This window comes from Cucurbita moschata, unplaced genomic scaffold (assembly GCF_002738365.1).
Source record: "Cucurbita moschata cultivar Rifu unplaced genomic scaffold, Cmos_1.0 Cmo_Scf00012, whole genome shotgun sequence".
In the NCBI taxonomy this organism is placed as follows: domain Eukaryota; kingdom Viridiplantae; phylum Streptophyta; class Magnoliopsida; order Cucurbitales; family Cucurbitaceae; genus Cucurbita; species Cucurbita moschata.
Genome location: NW_019268528.1, coordinates 3,232,904 through 3,245,400, shown reverse-complemented (window position 1 = coordinate 3,245,400; position 12,497 = coordinate 3,232,904). Strand labels below are relative to the sequence as shown.

At 36.8% G+C, this 12,497-nt stretch overlaps 2 protein-coding genes and 1 long non-coding RNA gene across 3 annotated transcripts in view; 1 reads left to right on the top strand and 2 right to left on the bottom strand.

Moving 5' to 3' along the window:
* Positions 1 to 400: 400 nt before the first annotated feature.
* Positions 401 to 3,735, bottom strand: LOC111450344 (probable serine/threonine-protein kinase PBL3). Its single transcript, XM_023090420.1, has 6 exons — positions 3,608 to 3,735; positions 3,013 to 3,359; positions 2,790 to 2,925; positions 2,090 to 2,226; positions 1,882 to 2,005; positions 401 to 944 (listed from the first exon to the last, which is right to left on the bottom strand). Exons 1-6 carry the CDS (start codon positions 3,669 to 3,671, stop codon positions 550 to 552), a joined length of 1,203 nt encoding a protein of 400 aa, XP_022946188.1. The 5' UTR covers positions 3,672 to 3,735; the 3' UTR covers positions 401 to 549.
* LOC111450347 overlaps positions 2,405 to 12,497 on the top strand; it is a 15,466-nt gene continuing 5,373 nt past the window's right edge. Inside the window, exons 1-2 of the long non-coding RNA XR_002711795.1 lie at positions 2,405 to 2,452; positions 3,757 to 3,758. This is a non-coding gene — a long non-coding RNA (uncharacterized LOC111450347). The remainder of the gene's footprint in view (positions 2,453 to 3,756; positions 3,759 to 12,497) is intronic.
* LOC111450343 (U4/U6 small nuclear ribonucleoprotein PRP4-like protein) lies at positions 7,341 to 12,474 on the bottom strand. The gene is made up of 6 exons (XM_023090419.1): positions 12,200 to 12,474; positions 10,758 to 11,731; positions 9,997 to 10,450; positions 9,707 to 9,904; positions 9,497 to 9,578; positions 7,341 to 7,686 (listed from the first exon to the last, which is right to left on the bottom strand). Exons 2-6 carry the CDS (start codon positions 11,642 to 11,644, stop codon positions 7,586 to 7,588), a joined length of 1,722 nt encoding a protein of 573 aa, XP_022946187.1. The 5' UTR covers positions 11,645 to 11,731; positions 12,200 to 12,474; the 3' UTR covers positions 7,341 to 7,585.

Here is a 12,497-nt window from a genome sequence, read left to right as displayed (position 1 = left end):
CAGTTATTAATTAACAAGCATCAATAATTATCCAACTAAATCCCTAAATTATATATTAATTAATTAGATTTTTTATTTTTTAAATTTTAAATCTTTTGTTTTGTTTTGTTTTTTTTGTTGTTGTAATTTTTTGGAATAAAATAATGTAAAACTAACACTATTAATCATCTATCTATATATAAATATATATATAATTGCAAAATTCAAATTTGAGATTTTAGAAATTTTATTTATATTTTCTAGTTATTAATTTTATTATGATGTTTTTACCTTTAATAGTAATAGAAATTATATGGAAAAACTAAAATAACGTATACAAAAAAAAATTCGAAAGGAATATTTTATAATATATATATTATAAAATGTTAAATTTTATAATAAATATTTGTCGAGGCGTTCCTAATAGGAAAAGACCTACATTCATGTCCAATAAATCACAGACAATAGTCATCGATAATCTTTGTCTAAAGAACATATACAAGGTCACGCTTTAGTTATAGGTTTACCATCTTTTGTTTTTATATGCAACTAATTTAACTTGTTTAGATGTTATTGTCGTCGTGGTGACTTCTGATACAAGGTCGAAAGAGATGCATCAACCTTCGAGTTTGACAAAGCAGGAGTTTCACGTTGAACTGAGTGTGAGATTCTAGCGGTAGTTTTTGGGGATTCAAGCTCCTCCAATTCACCCAAAATCTCTGTCATTCGAGGTCGAGCCCTCGGTTCCCTCCTAAGACATTGTGAAGCTAAATTTGCAGCTACATAAGCTCCGTTTTTAGAATATCGTCCTTCAAGTTTGGTGTCCATAATTCTAAATAACCTTCTTTTATCACCTAAATATGGTGTTGCCCACTCTACAAGATTGTCTTCAGCATGTAAACCCGATAACAATTCAAGCAACACAACTCCAAAACTGTAAACATCGCTTTTAGATGTCAATCGACCTGTGGAGTAAATGACGTTGCAATTTAAACTCTTAATTATCATAGATTTGAAAAGTTTGGTTTAAGCTCAAAGTGGACAATATAATATCATTATAGAAATACGAGCATCGTTGTCTCTTATAAGTAGTATCGAAGTGATATCCCTAACTTAATTAGTTGTGTGGGTTGAAATCTGTTAGTATCGAACAAAAAAAAGTTGATGAGTCTATTGTTTAGTCGAATAACGGATTGTTGAGAATGCAAACAATGTTAATAAAATGACCTAATTAAACCGTTGTTTATAGAAACCCCTTGAATACAAAATACCAATGAGTCTTCTCTTGATAGGTTAAACGTCTCTAACTTTGCACATTATTTCAAAAGTTGTAATATTACATTTACCTTGAAGTAAAAATTCGTTATAAATTTGGATGGAACTTGGGATCTGAAACTAGAGGTGTTCGTATGATTCATTTACTCGAACTACTTGACCTTGTGTTGGGTTGAGTTTTTAGAAAATAAAAAAATTCAATTCAATTCGTGGGATGAAACTCTTTTGGTCTAGTCAACCCAACCAACTCGAAATAGGGTTCACAACCCAACCCAACCCGGAATTGGAAAGTTGGGTCATGAACTCCATTCAGATCATTTGAATCACCATCAACCAAAACAACCCAAATTTCGAATTGGTCCAAAAAGTTTCTCCAACCCAACCGTGCATACCCCTAGCTAGACCATGTGTGGCAGTGACCTAGAAGGGTGTGGTTACGCTCGAATACTAATTTTCATTTTAGGTCACTACAGATTCTAGATCATACCAAAAGCTTCCAAAGATCATGATTGGGGTAGTTGAATGATGCAGAGATTAGGAGATAAGATAAGCATATGATGTTATGTAAATAAAAGATGAAATCATCAACATTGTGCAGAACTGGAGTATAGGGCAAGCGTTACGAACCTGTAGCGATATATTCGGGTGCAGCGTAGCCACGGGTTCCCATAACTTGAGTAGTAACATGAGTTCTATCTCCAGTGGGACCAGCCTTAGCCAAACCAAAATCAGAAAGCTTTGCATTAAACTCCTGCATTAAGGATGCACAAAATTATGAACAACAGTTGTAACAAGATTGTATATCATTTGTGCAGAACAGAAATGGCTTTCTTACTGCATCGAGTAGGATGTTCGATGCCTTGAAATCGCGATATATGACGGGCGATTTGGCTTCGTGAAGAAAGGAAAGCCCTCTGGCTGCAGCTATGGCCACTTTGATCCTTAATGCCCAAGAAAGAGGTTGGGAACCCCCTGCACAACAGAACTTGGCAAATCAACTTGGCCCCATATCAAATCCAAAATCATGTAAAAGCACTTTTCGTCATTCCTAAAATGGTATCCGAGTCATGCCCTTAACTTAGTCATGTCAAAAGAATCCTCAAATGTCGAACAAAGAAGTTGTGAGACTCAAAGGTGTAGTTAAAAGTGACTCAAATATCGAACAAAGAAGTTGTGAGGCTCAAAGGTGTAGTTAAAAGTGACTCAAATATCGAACAAAGGGTGTTCTTCCTCGATTAAGGAGAGGCTGTTCGAGGGTTCCATAGGCCTCAAAGAGCCCTATGGTATACTTTGCTCGAGGGAGGATTGTTGAGAATTGTTGGGAGAGGAGTCCCACGTCGACTAATTAAGGGGTTGATCATGGGTTTATAAGTGGATCATACCATTGTGGAGGTTCGTGATTCCTACTCATAATCCAGTTCAAACCAGAAAACACACCTAATTGTAGCATTTGAGAGAGGGAAGCAAACAAATTTCATGGAAGAATGTTTAAGAAACAGAGTCACTTTTAACATCAAGATGAATACAAAACTTACTTCTGAAGAGATGATTCTCCAAGCTCCCTCTGGGCATAAACTCGTAAACCAGTAGCCGATTTTCGCCTTCCAAGCAATACCCAATCAGCTTAACAAGATTTGGATGATGAAATTTGCCCAAATAATCAACTTCTGTCTGAATTTATAAGCAGTTAGTAGCAGACACAAGCTTATATTATAACATGAAAGGAACACATGACAAAACATCAACTACACTACGCACCAGCCACTCCTTGTGGCCTTGGGAAGCTTCAGCCTTAAGCTTCTTGACAGCCACAACCATTCCCAATCCAGGCCTCGCAGCACCCAATGTGTTTTCATCAATCCATCCTTTGAAAACATAACCAAATCCCCCTTCACCTAGCAGGCTGTCGGGTCGAAAATTTCTGGTCGCGTTCTTCAGCTCATTGAAATGGAAGGGCTTCAAATTCGAAGATGACAATATTTCACCTTCTGTTCTTGGTGTGGGAAGATTCAACACATTATTATTATCATTCCTATCCGCCACTGAGTTAGGATAATAGGAAGGAACAATCGGATTATGTTTCTTGCATGAACTTCGGGAGATTTCTGATCCATAAACGAAAACAAGACTTTAAATCCTTGTTTCTTTCGAAACAGAATAACGAATTTGAAACTTCAAGGAACAAACAGCAGAATCTACCAAAAATTCCGAAGAACTAAACCAAGCACAACATCGAATCAATGAAAAATCGAATGAAAACCCAGAAACCATAAGAACAGGGAAGATCAAAAACACAGAAATTAAGAGAACAGAAACTAAAATTGATAGAGAAAGAGATGGAGTAAAGTGTTACCGGAAGTGGGTCGGGAGCTGTGGGCGATTTCAACTTTGGCAGAAGAACCAAAGCAGTTACCCATCGAAAGCTGAAAGGGGAAGAGGAATTGGGAAACAAAAATGGAAGGTGAAGTCTGCAAGAACTATAAGAACCAGAAATAGAAATAGAAGTCTCAGTCCTAGTTTAAATAGAATACAAGCTATCAACTAACTTTTAAAAACCTAAAAACAAGAAAAAATATACTTCTAACTAAATCTTGAAAATAAGAAAAAAATATATTACTAATCAAATCCCCGAGATAAAATATACTATTAATCAAATCACAAGATAAAATATCAAATTGATGTCTTCTCAAACTTTTCGTGAAAACATATGCTAATTGCATTTTAGTTGAAACATAACACAGTTTGATGATTCCCAGCGTGTAACTTTTCTCGAACTATATGACAATCTATTTCAATGTGTTTCGTAAGTTCGTGAAAAACTGGATTGACTGCTACACGTAATGCTGTTTGATTATTACAATACAATAATGATGGTTCGGAGAGTGGAACTATCTTAACCAAGTCAACTCTAAACAAGTATTTGTCATAGTTCGATACTCGACTTTTGTTGATGATCTAGACACATTGGTTTGCTTTATAGACTTTCAAGAAATAATTGAATTTTTGAAGAAAAGGCAGAACCCAAAAATAGACCGTTTAGAAGTTCGACAACTCCCGTCAAAATATCTTAATAGAAATGGTCGCAGGGAAAAAGTAAAAAAAGGGGAAAGAAGAAAATGGAGGTTTTGAGTGAGTCTTGATTGGTGCAAGTCATGATCGCCTCCATTGTCAAATTGTCCACAAAATTCCACAGGGCTGGACCCTCCAAAATGGTCAAAAACTAAGAGTTGCATGCTACACAACAATTACACTCTATTTCCATATTTGCCCTCGTATTTATACACGGTATCTCTTAAATATAACACGTTATCTCGTAGAGACGTTTGTTTAACCTATATCAGAAAATCCTCAATTAAGTGAAAAATAGAGGAACGAGTGGAAATATATTTTTTATCTTGGGCTAAATGTGTCAGGGACGGAACACGCTCGTATCATTTATATATATATCTCGTGGGGATGATGATTGAAATAGGGTAGGAATGAGGATGAAGGAAGATGGGTCTATATTTCCTATCTTGGATGGCTCGTTCAACAACACATGATGTAACGACTCTATTTTTCTACTGAAATAGAGCCACTGTCATATGTATAACGTGACCCTTTTATGTGGAAACATTCATCTTTAGTAGTTCATAAACAATGTCATGGATTTATACGTCAAAAATAAAATACTCAAATCAATCCAAAAATATATAAGAAACGAGAATAAACAATGTCCAAAACTAGAACACAATACATTGACCTAATCTAACCTGAGAATAATAAATAAGATGAAATGCAACTACCCTAGCACCGGTTCCATGGTTTTCAATGTTGCCTCCGTCATTCGTGGGTGCCCTATCTTTACTACTTGAAATGTAAAAGTAGAACATGACTTGAGTGTTTCAAGAAATATTCAATAAGTGACCCCACTATTGGGTCCATGAAAAGTAAATACATGCAACATGGTAGGACCAATTATTTAAAACATCATGTCATTCTCTTAGGCGACTTTCGAATCTGAGATAAATTGGATGTTTAGTACTTCTCTACACACAGCCCACACGTGCGACTGTTGACCCACCAGGCGCACTGGCACACCTCTTGGGGCCTGCTGATTGAGCTAGCACTCACAGATGGGTTGTTGCCAGACACCTAGAGGAATAGCGATCGTTGTATCATCATGGCAAACATAACGGTCATAATCAGTCTTGTAGTGTATGTGTCCATACTCATTATAATAAGGAAGTATCCTGATGCACGTGAACATATAGTTATGCATGAGGTCCTCATATTTCCTAGCATAATAAAAGATGCAAGACAACCTTCATTCATACATAGCATAACTTCCAAGACATGGCATAAAGAGGCTGTGCATCACAAAATTCCTTATTTTAGAATATATCATAGCATATCATGGCATGTCATAACATAATATAACTTATCGTCACTTAACATGGCATTTCGTTTATACCATAATATTACTCATATCATATACCGTAATATAACATAACATCACATATCAAAACATATCAAACATATGACACGTGCAGAAGCCACTAGGCATGTGTTATCATACATAAAACAATTCTTTCAACCAAATCGATAGTGGAGCCACTTAATTGTTTGGCCTAGGTCGAAGCTATTACGATCCCTTGATGTTAGCTTAATGCTACTCTCAGAAATTTAATTCTCCATAAGGAGTCCGACAACCATAAATTGACTTATCTAATTTTGCATAAAATAATTTAAGCTTGAACCCAAATAATTTAAACTAACTAAAAAATAGTCGTACTAACCTTAAAAGCTACCAAATAGTTGAAACCAGTAGAAAAATGTCCGAGTCATACTAACCTTGAGCATTTTCGAAGAGTTAAAATTAGTAGGAAATGGTTCGAGCGTATCATAAAGAACTCTTCTTCAAAGCAACTTCGAAAGGAGTCGTGATTAGGTTTTAGTCCAAACACCCATTTATGAAGCTAGAGTTGAGATCAATCAAATAAGTTGTGGCCGAGAGATTATGAATTAAGCACGTAAAAGCATAAATAGTTATAGAACATAATCAATCAAGGCATTCAACATATCAAAATACGAAGTTGACTAGAATTGTGCTCATTATTACCGAATCTAAACTAAAAAATAATTTCATAATAAAACTACAAAATATATATATATATATATATATATATATATATTGATCGGAAAGAAGAATAAAATTAATGTCGTGTGTCGATTCTCATTTTTGTTGTAATCTCCATGTTCTTGAGCTTGTGAATCTCTTTCTCTGCTCCAAAAGCTCTCTTCTAATGCTCTAAAAATCATTGAGCTCAAAATATACCATTTTTTCATTTTCAGAATTGGGTATAAAAATTAATGTAACATTGAGACATTGTGACGCTAAAAAAAATGAAAATCGAAAAACCTAGCTATAAAAGTTGTGTTTCTTCTTCGTTGATTTTCTTTTCCTTCTTTCATCCTAGTACTGTTGCAACTCTTGTTCCTTCTCGGACGTCTCTCTCATACTCATCTTGACCTTTGTTAGTTGCTTGCCACTTCGAGCTACCCAACACTTGTGTCATTTCTAGAGTTATAAAACTCTTGTTTGTGAGTGTTTGTCCTTGCACTTGTATGAGTAAATGTAACTTTTGTACCTAGTTCAATAAATCTACTATTTCGAGACTTGACCAATAGAGAGATGAAAACGTAATTGCACAAGATATAATTCTCGATAGATTAGTAGTTTCCAAATGCTTATTATGCTTATTAAAGAATAAGATGTAATTACCGGGATAAAACACACTTTTAACTCAATTGTAATTATAAACATCTTATGGTTTGACTTCCATGAATACATCACTCTCGTAACCAATGAAAATTAATTGATTAAAAAGTCTTAAAACTGTTTTCGATTGAGAAATGTTTGTTTCTATTCAACCTCTCCCGGTCAAGAACTATGGTGTTTAATTGTACGAAATTCATAAAGAATAAGGGTTGGAAGAAGTATTTATAATAGTCATCCTTATAAAATGTTGACACTTCTAATCTCCTATGGAGCAAAATTCAACAGCATACCTTTCAACGTTTTGTATCATTTTGTATGGTTTAAGTTTTGGTCTTAATATTGGATCTTCATTTCTCTTTTGGATCTAAAGTTTTAAAACCCTCAATTAACATGAAAATTGTCAGCACAAGATTTTCTTTGTGGCCTAAATTAACTCGCTATTCAGCATTCAATCAGATACATGATATTACATGATTAGAAAGAAGGGACATCATCTGATCCAACCTCTTTTATCTCCTTTACCTCCACATGAGCCTGCAGAGCTTTCGAAACGTCTCCCCCATGTCGGTGCTACGAAACTCGATCAACGTCCATAGTTTGTTCATCTTTGCTATTGACAGACCAGAGCTTTATGGTCCGATCGTGTGAGACAGTTGCAATACACTGTCCATCTGTTATTGAACAAAACAATAATTGGATATCAGCGGCAGACGTCCATCATTCAAACCCAAGAGAAGGTGTATACAACATAATCAAATTCCTTAAAGTATTTTCAGCATACAATCTATAAGCTTACTGAGGACTCTTAGTGTTAATGATGCATTGGGTAACCATTCACATTAAAACAAAAGAAAAATGGATGAACTCTTTTATGGTTGAAGTAATACACACAAGCAAATTCTATTCAAACACATTCTAACGTTTTACTCGTCACAAAAAAAGTTGTCCATAATTTCCTAAAGCCTTAGTACCAATGACTGTGTTCAAAGGCACTTTTCCAATGTTTTGTTCCCACAATGGTAAATTCTTTGTATGAGATATGAGGAAGACCTAGATCATTTGTTTTGGAACTCTCAGTTCACTCACCAACTTTGGAGTGGTTGGCTGAGATCGTTTGGTGTTTGTTGGGCTTGGAATGGAGATAGCAAGGTTGAGTTGGAAGAAGTGCTTTTGAGTTCTCTCTTCAGGGGAAGGGTAAAATTTTGTGGTTGACTAGTTTCTTAGAAGTTTTGTGGGAAATTTAGCTTAAAAGGAATAATAGAATTTTGGAGAGGTGGAGAGACCAGGTAAGTTTGAAGGTGACTAGGTTTAATTCCCCATATAGGCGTCAGTAACCAGATTCTTTTTGTACTTGTGACTTTGATCTTGTTCTTTTGAATTGGAGTCCATTTTTGTAGTTAGGGGTCAAGACTGTAATTTTTTTGTTAGGGCTCTCCTTTTTTGGTATGCTTTTGTAAATTCTTTCATTTCTCTCCATGAAAATGTGCCCCTCAAAAAAATACAAGATTCTAAAATTTGAAAGAAATCTTCCAATCTAAGTTGAAGAAGAGAGTGGAGAAATTACAAAAAAAAGAAATTAGTGACTGTGAACTGTACAAGATCACAAAAACAAATAAAAGAATTGTATATACTTGAAAAGACTCTTGTATTTCAAATGACACATGCTTTTGTTAATCTTCAAACCAGACATAGCCTTCAAAAGGCACAGGATATAGTTTAGACAAACAATTGGCGCTACCCCGTATCAATAAAAGAAGGTCGTGCCATCAGAAAACCGACTGTGGGACAGTAAGACATTATCCCTTCCCATACCTCCCCGCCTCAAACCACCCAAGGATGTCCCCCCTACCCCTCTCAAGTAGAATTCAATTCTAATCGGGATATCAACAGCCAGAAAGAACATGGGAGGGACAACTTCAAAGGCAGACTAAATTAGTGATAATAGTTTTTGGGTTTTTGCAATCTGGAAACCCCAGCCACATTCTATCTTGTAGATACAGGCAGGACAAACGTCATCAAACCTACCAGATTATCATCCTTACTTACATTCTGAAATGCTTTTCAAGCACATTAGTTTATTTTACCAAGAAAATTATTGACATTGAATTTTATAAAAACATGTACGTAACTAGTGTCTATGTCATCAATTCCTTACAATAGAGCTGAAGGAAACAACTCCATGCTAGAAAAATTGAGATTGTTAAAAAAGCTTTCCCATAGAAAACAATCTATCAGGTGTTACTCCAAGCAAAGAACGTACAGCAGCATAAGGTATAGTTTCTTGCATGATTGTACCTTTCACTCACCCCCCAAGGTAGTCTGAGACATTAGTGATATCTATGAACTCAAGTTTATGCTAAATACAGGCGTGTGGAAAATACCATAGAAGAATGCAAAATGGTGTGCAACAATAACCTAGGTGGTAATATTTGTAAATAATAGTAATACTAATAATGACCAAGGAGTTGATAAATAACTAACCTGAAATTATATCCAAAGATGTAACTTTTGCTTCGTGGCCAGAGAGTGTCTTCACAGGCTTAAAATCACGAGCAGACCAAATCTGCAAAAAAAAAAAAAAAAAAAAAGATTAAAAAGTGAAGCCTTTGACTAAAGTGAGAGGAAGCAACAACCAAATGAAAACATAACGTCTTGAACGATAATATATCATCCTGAAGTGTTCAAAAATACCTTTGCAGTCATATCAAATGATGCAGTTACCAAGAAGTATCCTTCTTGAGGCTCATATTTCACCTGTGAAATAAGGTTTGAGTGTGCAGGTATTATATAAAGAGATCTTTTCTTCCTCAAATCCCATATCCGACAGGTGTTATCTTCACCACCAGTAGCTAAATGATAACCATTGGGTGAAAAATTAACTCCAAGGACCTGATGAAAGCAAGGTATCAGTCAGGAACAAACAAGTGAAATTTATTAAAAATAAATGTACGATCCCAATGTAAGAAAGGAAAGAGATTTACTGGCTTGACGTGGCCTTCTAAGGCAAGAACACTTCTACCAGTTCGAAGGTCCCAAACACGAGCAAGTGCATCAAGTCCACAAGATGATACTAAAGATCCATCATGGTGGAAGTCTATGCCATAAACACTTCTACTATGACCTTCTTGAAGAAGCAACTCTACACCAGTTTCAATGTCCCATAATCTCCACGTCTTGTCGAAGCTAGTGGTGCCCAAGTACTTACCTGATGGGTGGAAGGCAATCCGTGCAAGGCGGTCCAGATGGCCCTCAAATGTTCTAAGGAGAGACCCTTCAGCAGACCACAACCTTGCAGTTCGGTCAGCAGAGGCAGTTGCTAAACACTCGTTCACTGGAGAAAATATTACATCAGTAACCCGCTCTGTGTGTCCATTAAAGTTGGAAACCTTCCTTACTTGAGGCATGCTCCACATTTTCGCAACTCCACTTAATGAACTAAAGAAATTAAACAAGAAAAATACAAAAAGCATCACATAGACGAAAACTTTCAGCAGAAAAGTAAAACGAAAGCTAAATACAAGGCCTATCAAGTAATGGAGTGGAAAATGAAAAAACCTTCAATCATACGTTAAATTATGGTTAAGTAGGAGGATAACAGTTAATCTATAGCCACAATCAACTTTTCTATTTTCTTTTTCTTTTTCCTTCTGTTTCTTTTTTCATCTATCAGTAGGTAAAATGGGGATGATATTGAAGAGGAGAAACTGGTATTAGTTAGTAACTGCAAATACATGAAGGTTACCTAGTGGCAAGGAATTTTCCATCAGACGAGAAAGAGCAACCAGAAAGTGGTCGATCATCTCCTATCTCACTGCAGTCCAGAACCAAACTTTCAGCCTGTCTCAGAGCCCAATCCATTTCAGCTTCCACATCTTCATCTGGATCATCCCTTTTCCTCTTAGCACGCTCAAGACGTGAAGCTGCTCTTACGACCGAATATTTTGCAATATCAATTCTTGCATCCAAGAGAGCCTTGGGCCCCTCAGTATAAAAAGGATACTGAAGCACTTCTTCCTCAGCCTCCTCAGTTCCACCAGTAGCTGCAGCCTCCTCTTCTTCATGAACTTTCAACAGCTTCTCTAATTGCCCTTCAGCATCTAAACGTGCCATTATTGATCGCAACCTATCCCGCCTTTCCATTTCTCTTTCTCCAAAAAGAGTTATGGGTTCACCAAGACGACGAAGACGGGCTCGAACAGCCATGTCATTAGTAGGTACTGCTAGAGCAGAAGCACGGCGCTTCATCAGAAATTCCTGCATGGCTTTTTCCTGACGCTCTCTTACCTGTCTGCTCTCTTCTGATACTTCATATTCTGCAGTTGAACCTTGAGTCGCACGGGAAGGAGCCAATTCATCGTGTTCCGAGTCAGAGTCACTTGTTCTCATCTCCCCATTTTGTGCTACAGGGGGCCTGAAGAGGAGAGGCCGGCTCGGAAGAGGAGCCAATGGACGTGTAATTAGAGGAGGGGGGATGGGAGCAATGGAAGGCACAATTGAAGATGGAATAACTGTTGTAGCTGCAGGTTGCATTGGTTCTGCTGGATTATCAAGATCCTCATTTTCACCACCAGGAAGGATTTCAGGAGATTCAGCAGCAGTTGATGCAGGGTTTTGATCATCAACATCCATGATAGCTCGTAAATGAAACTTCTAAACAAAACAAGCTTATCCCAGATATTAAGCTCTTTTTTTCATTCTTTCTCTACAATCAAGCCCCTAAAAATTAGTTAATATAACAAACGTGAGATATAAAGCCGATCATAGATAGTAAAACGTGAATTTCATCGTTTACTGAAAACCTCCAAAAGTAAAGGAATGTGAAAAATCAAACTAATCATGAAGAAAGTAGGAAGTAATAGTTGAGACTGCATCGTCTTCGTAATAGATTATCGAACATGTACTTGAAGACAGATACAAATCACGAAAATAGAAATAAAATCCCTCTTTCCTACTCTGAACACGACACTGCAATACACAACTTCTAGACTCCCATAGTTTTACTTACAAACACAAATTTCTCTTATCATGTTTGCAGTAATAACACGAGTAGGAAAAAAGAATCATCACTGCTACGGCACCAGAATAGGCCAATCAAGAGAGTGAAATGAAATAGCTAAAGTTAACAGAGAGAGAAAGAGAATGAGAGAAATGGAGGGAGATTCGGATCTAGCAAAGGATGTGTACCGTCAGAACAGCATTCCCAGCCGCCGGAGATGGTGCAGTCTTGTCCTCGTCGACAGGTGAACTCTGTCCGATTTGGGACGACGGGAATGTCAGACAGACACCAGTAACAAATTGAGAGGAGGAGGGGCGAGCAGGAAGAAAAAGAACGGTGACGACAGCGGCGGCGCGGAGCTGCTGAAAGGGAGGAACCGGCGTGAAGAAGAGATGGAGCACTCCAGGAGAGAGCGAGGAAGATGAACGGGGTGGGGACTGGGCACACCTAGGTTTCCTCCTCTTTTTTTTTTTTTTTTTTTTTAAT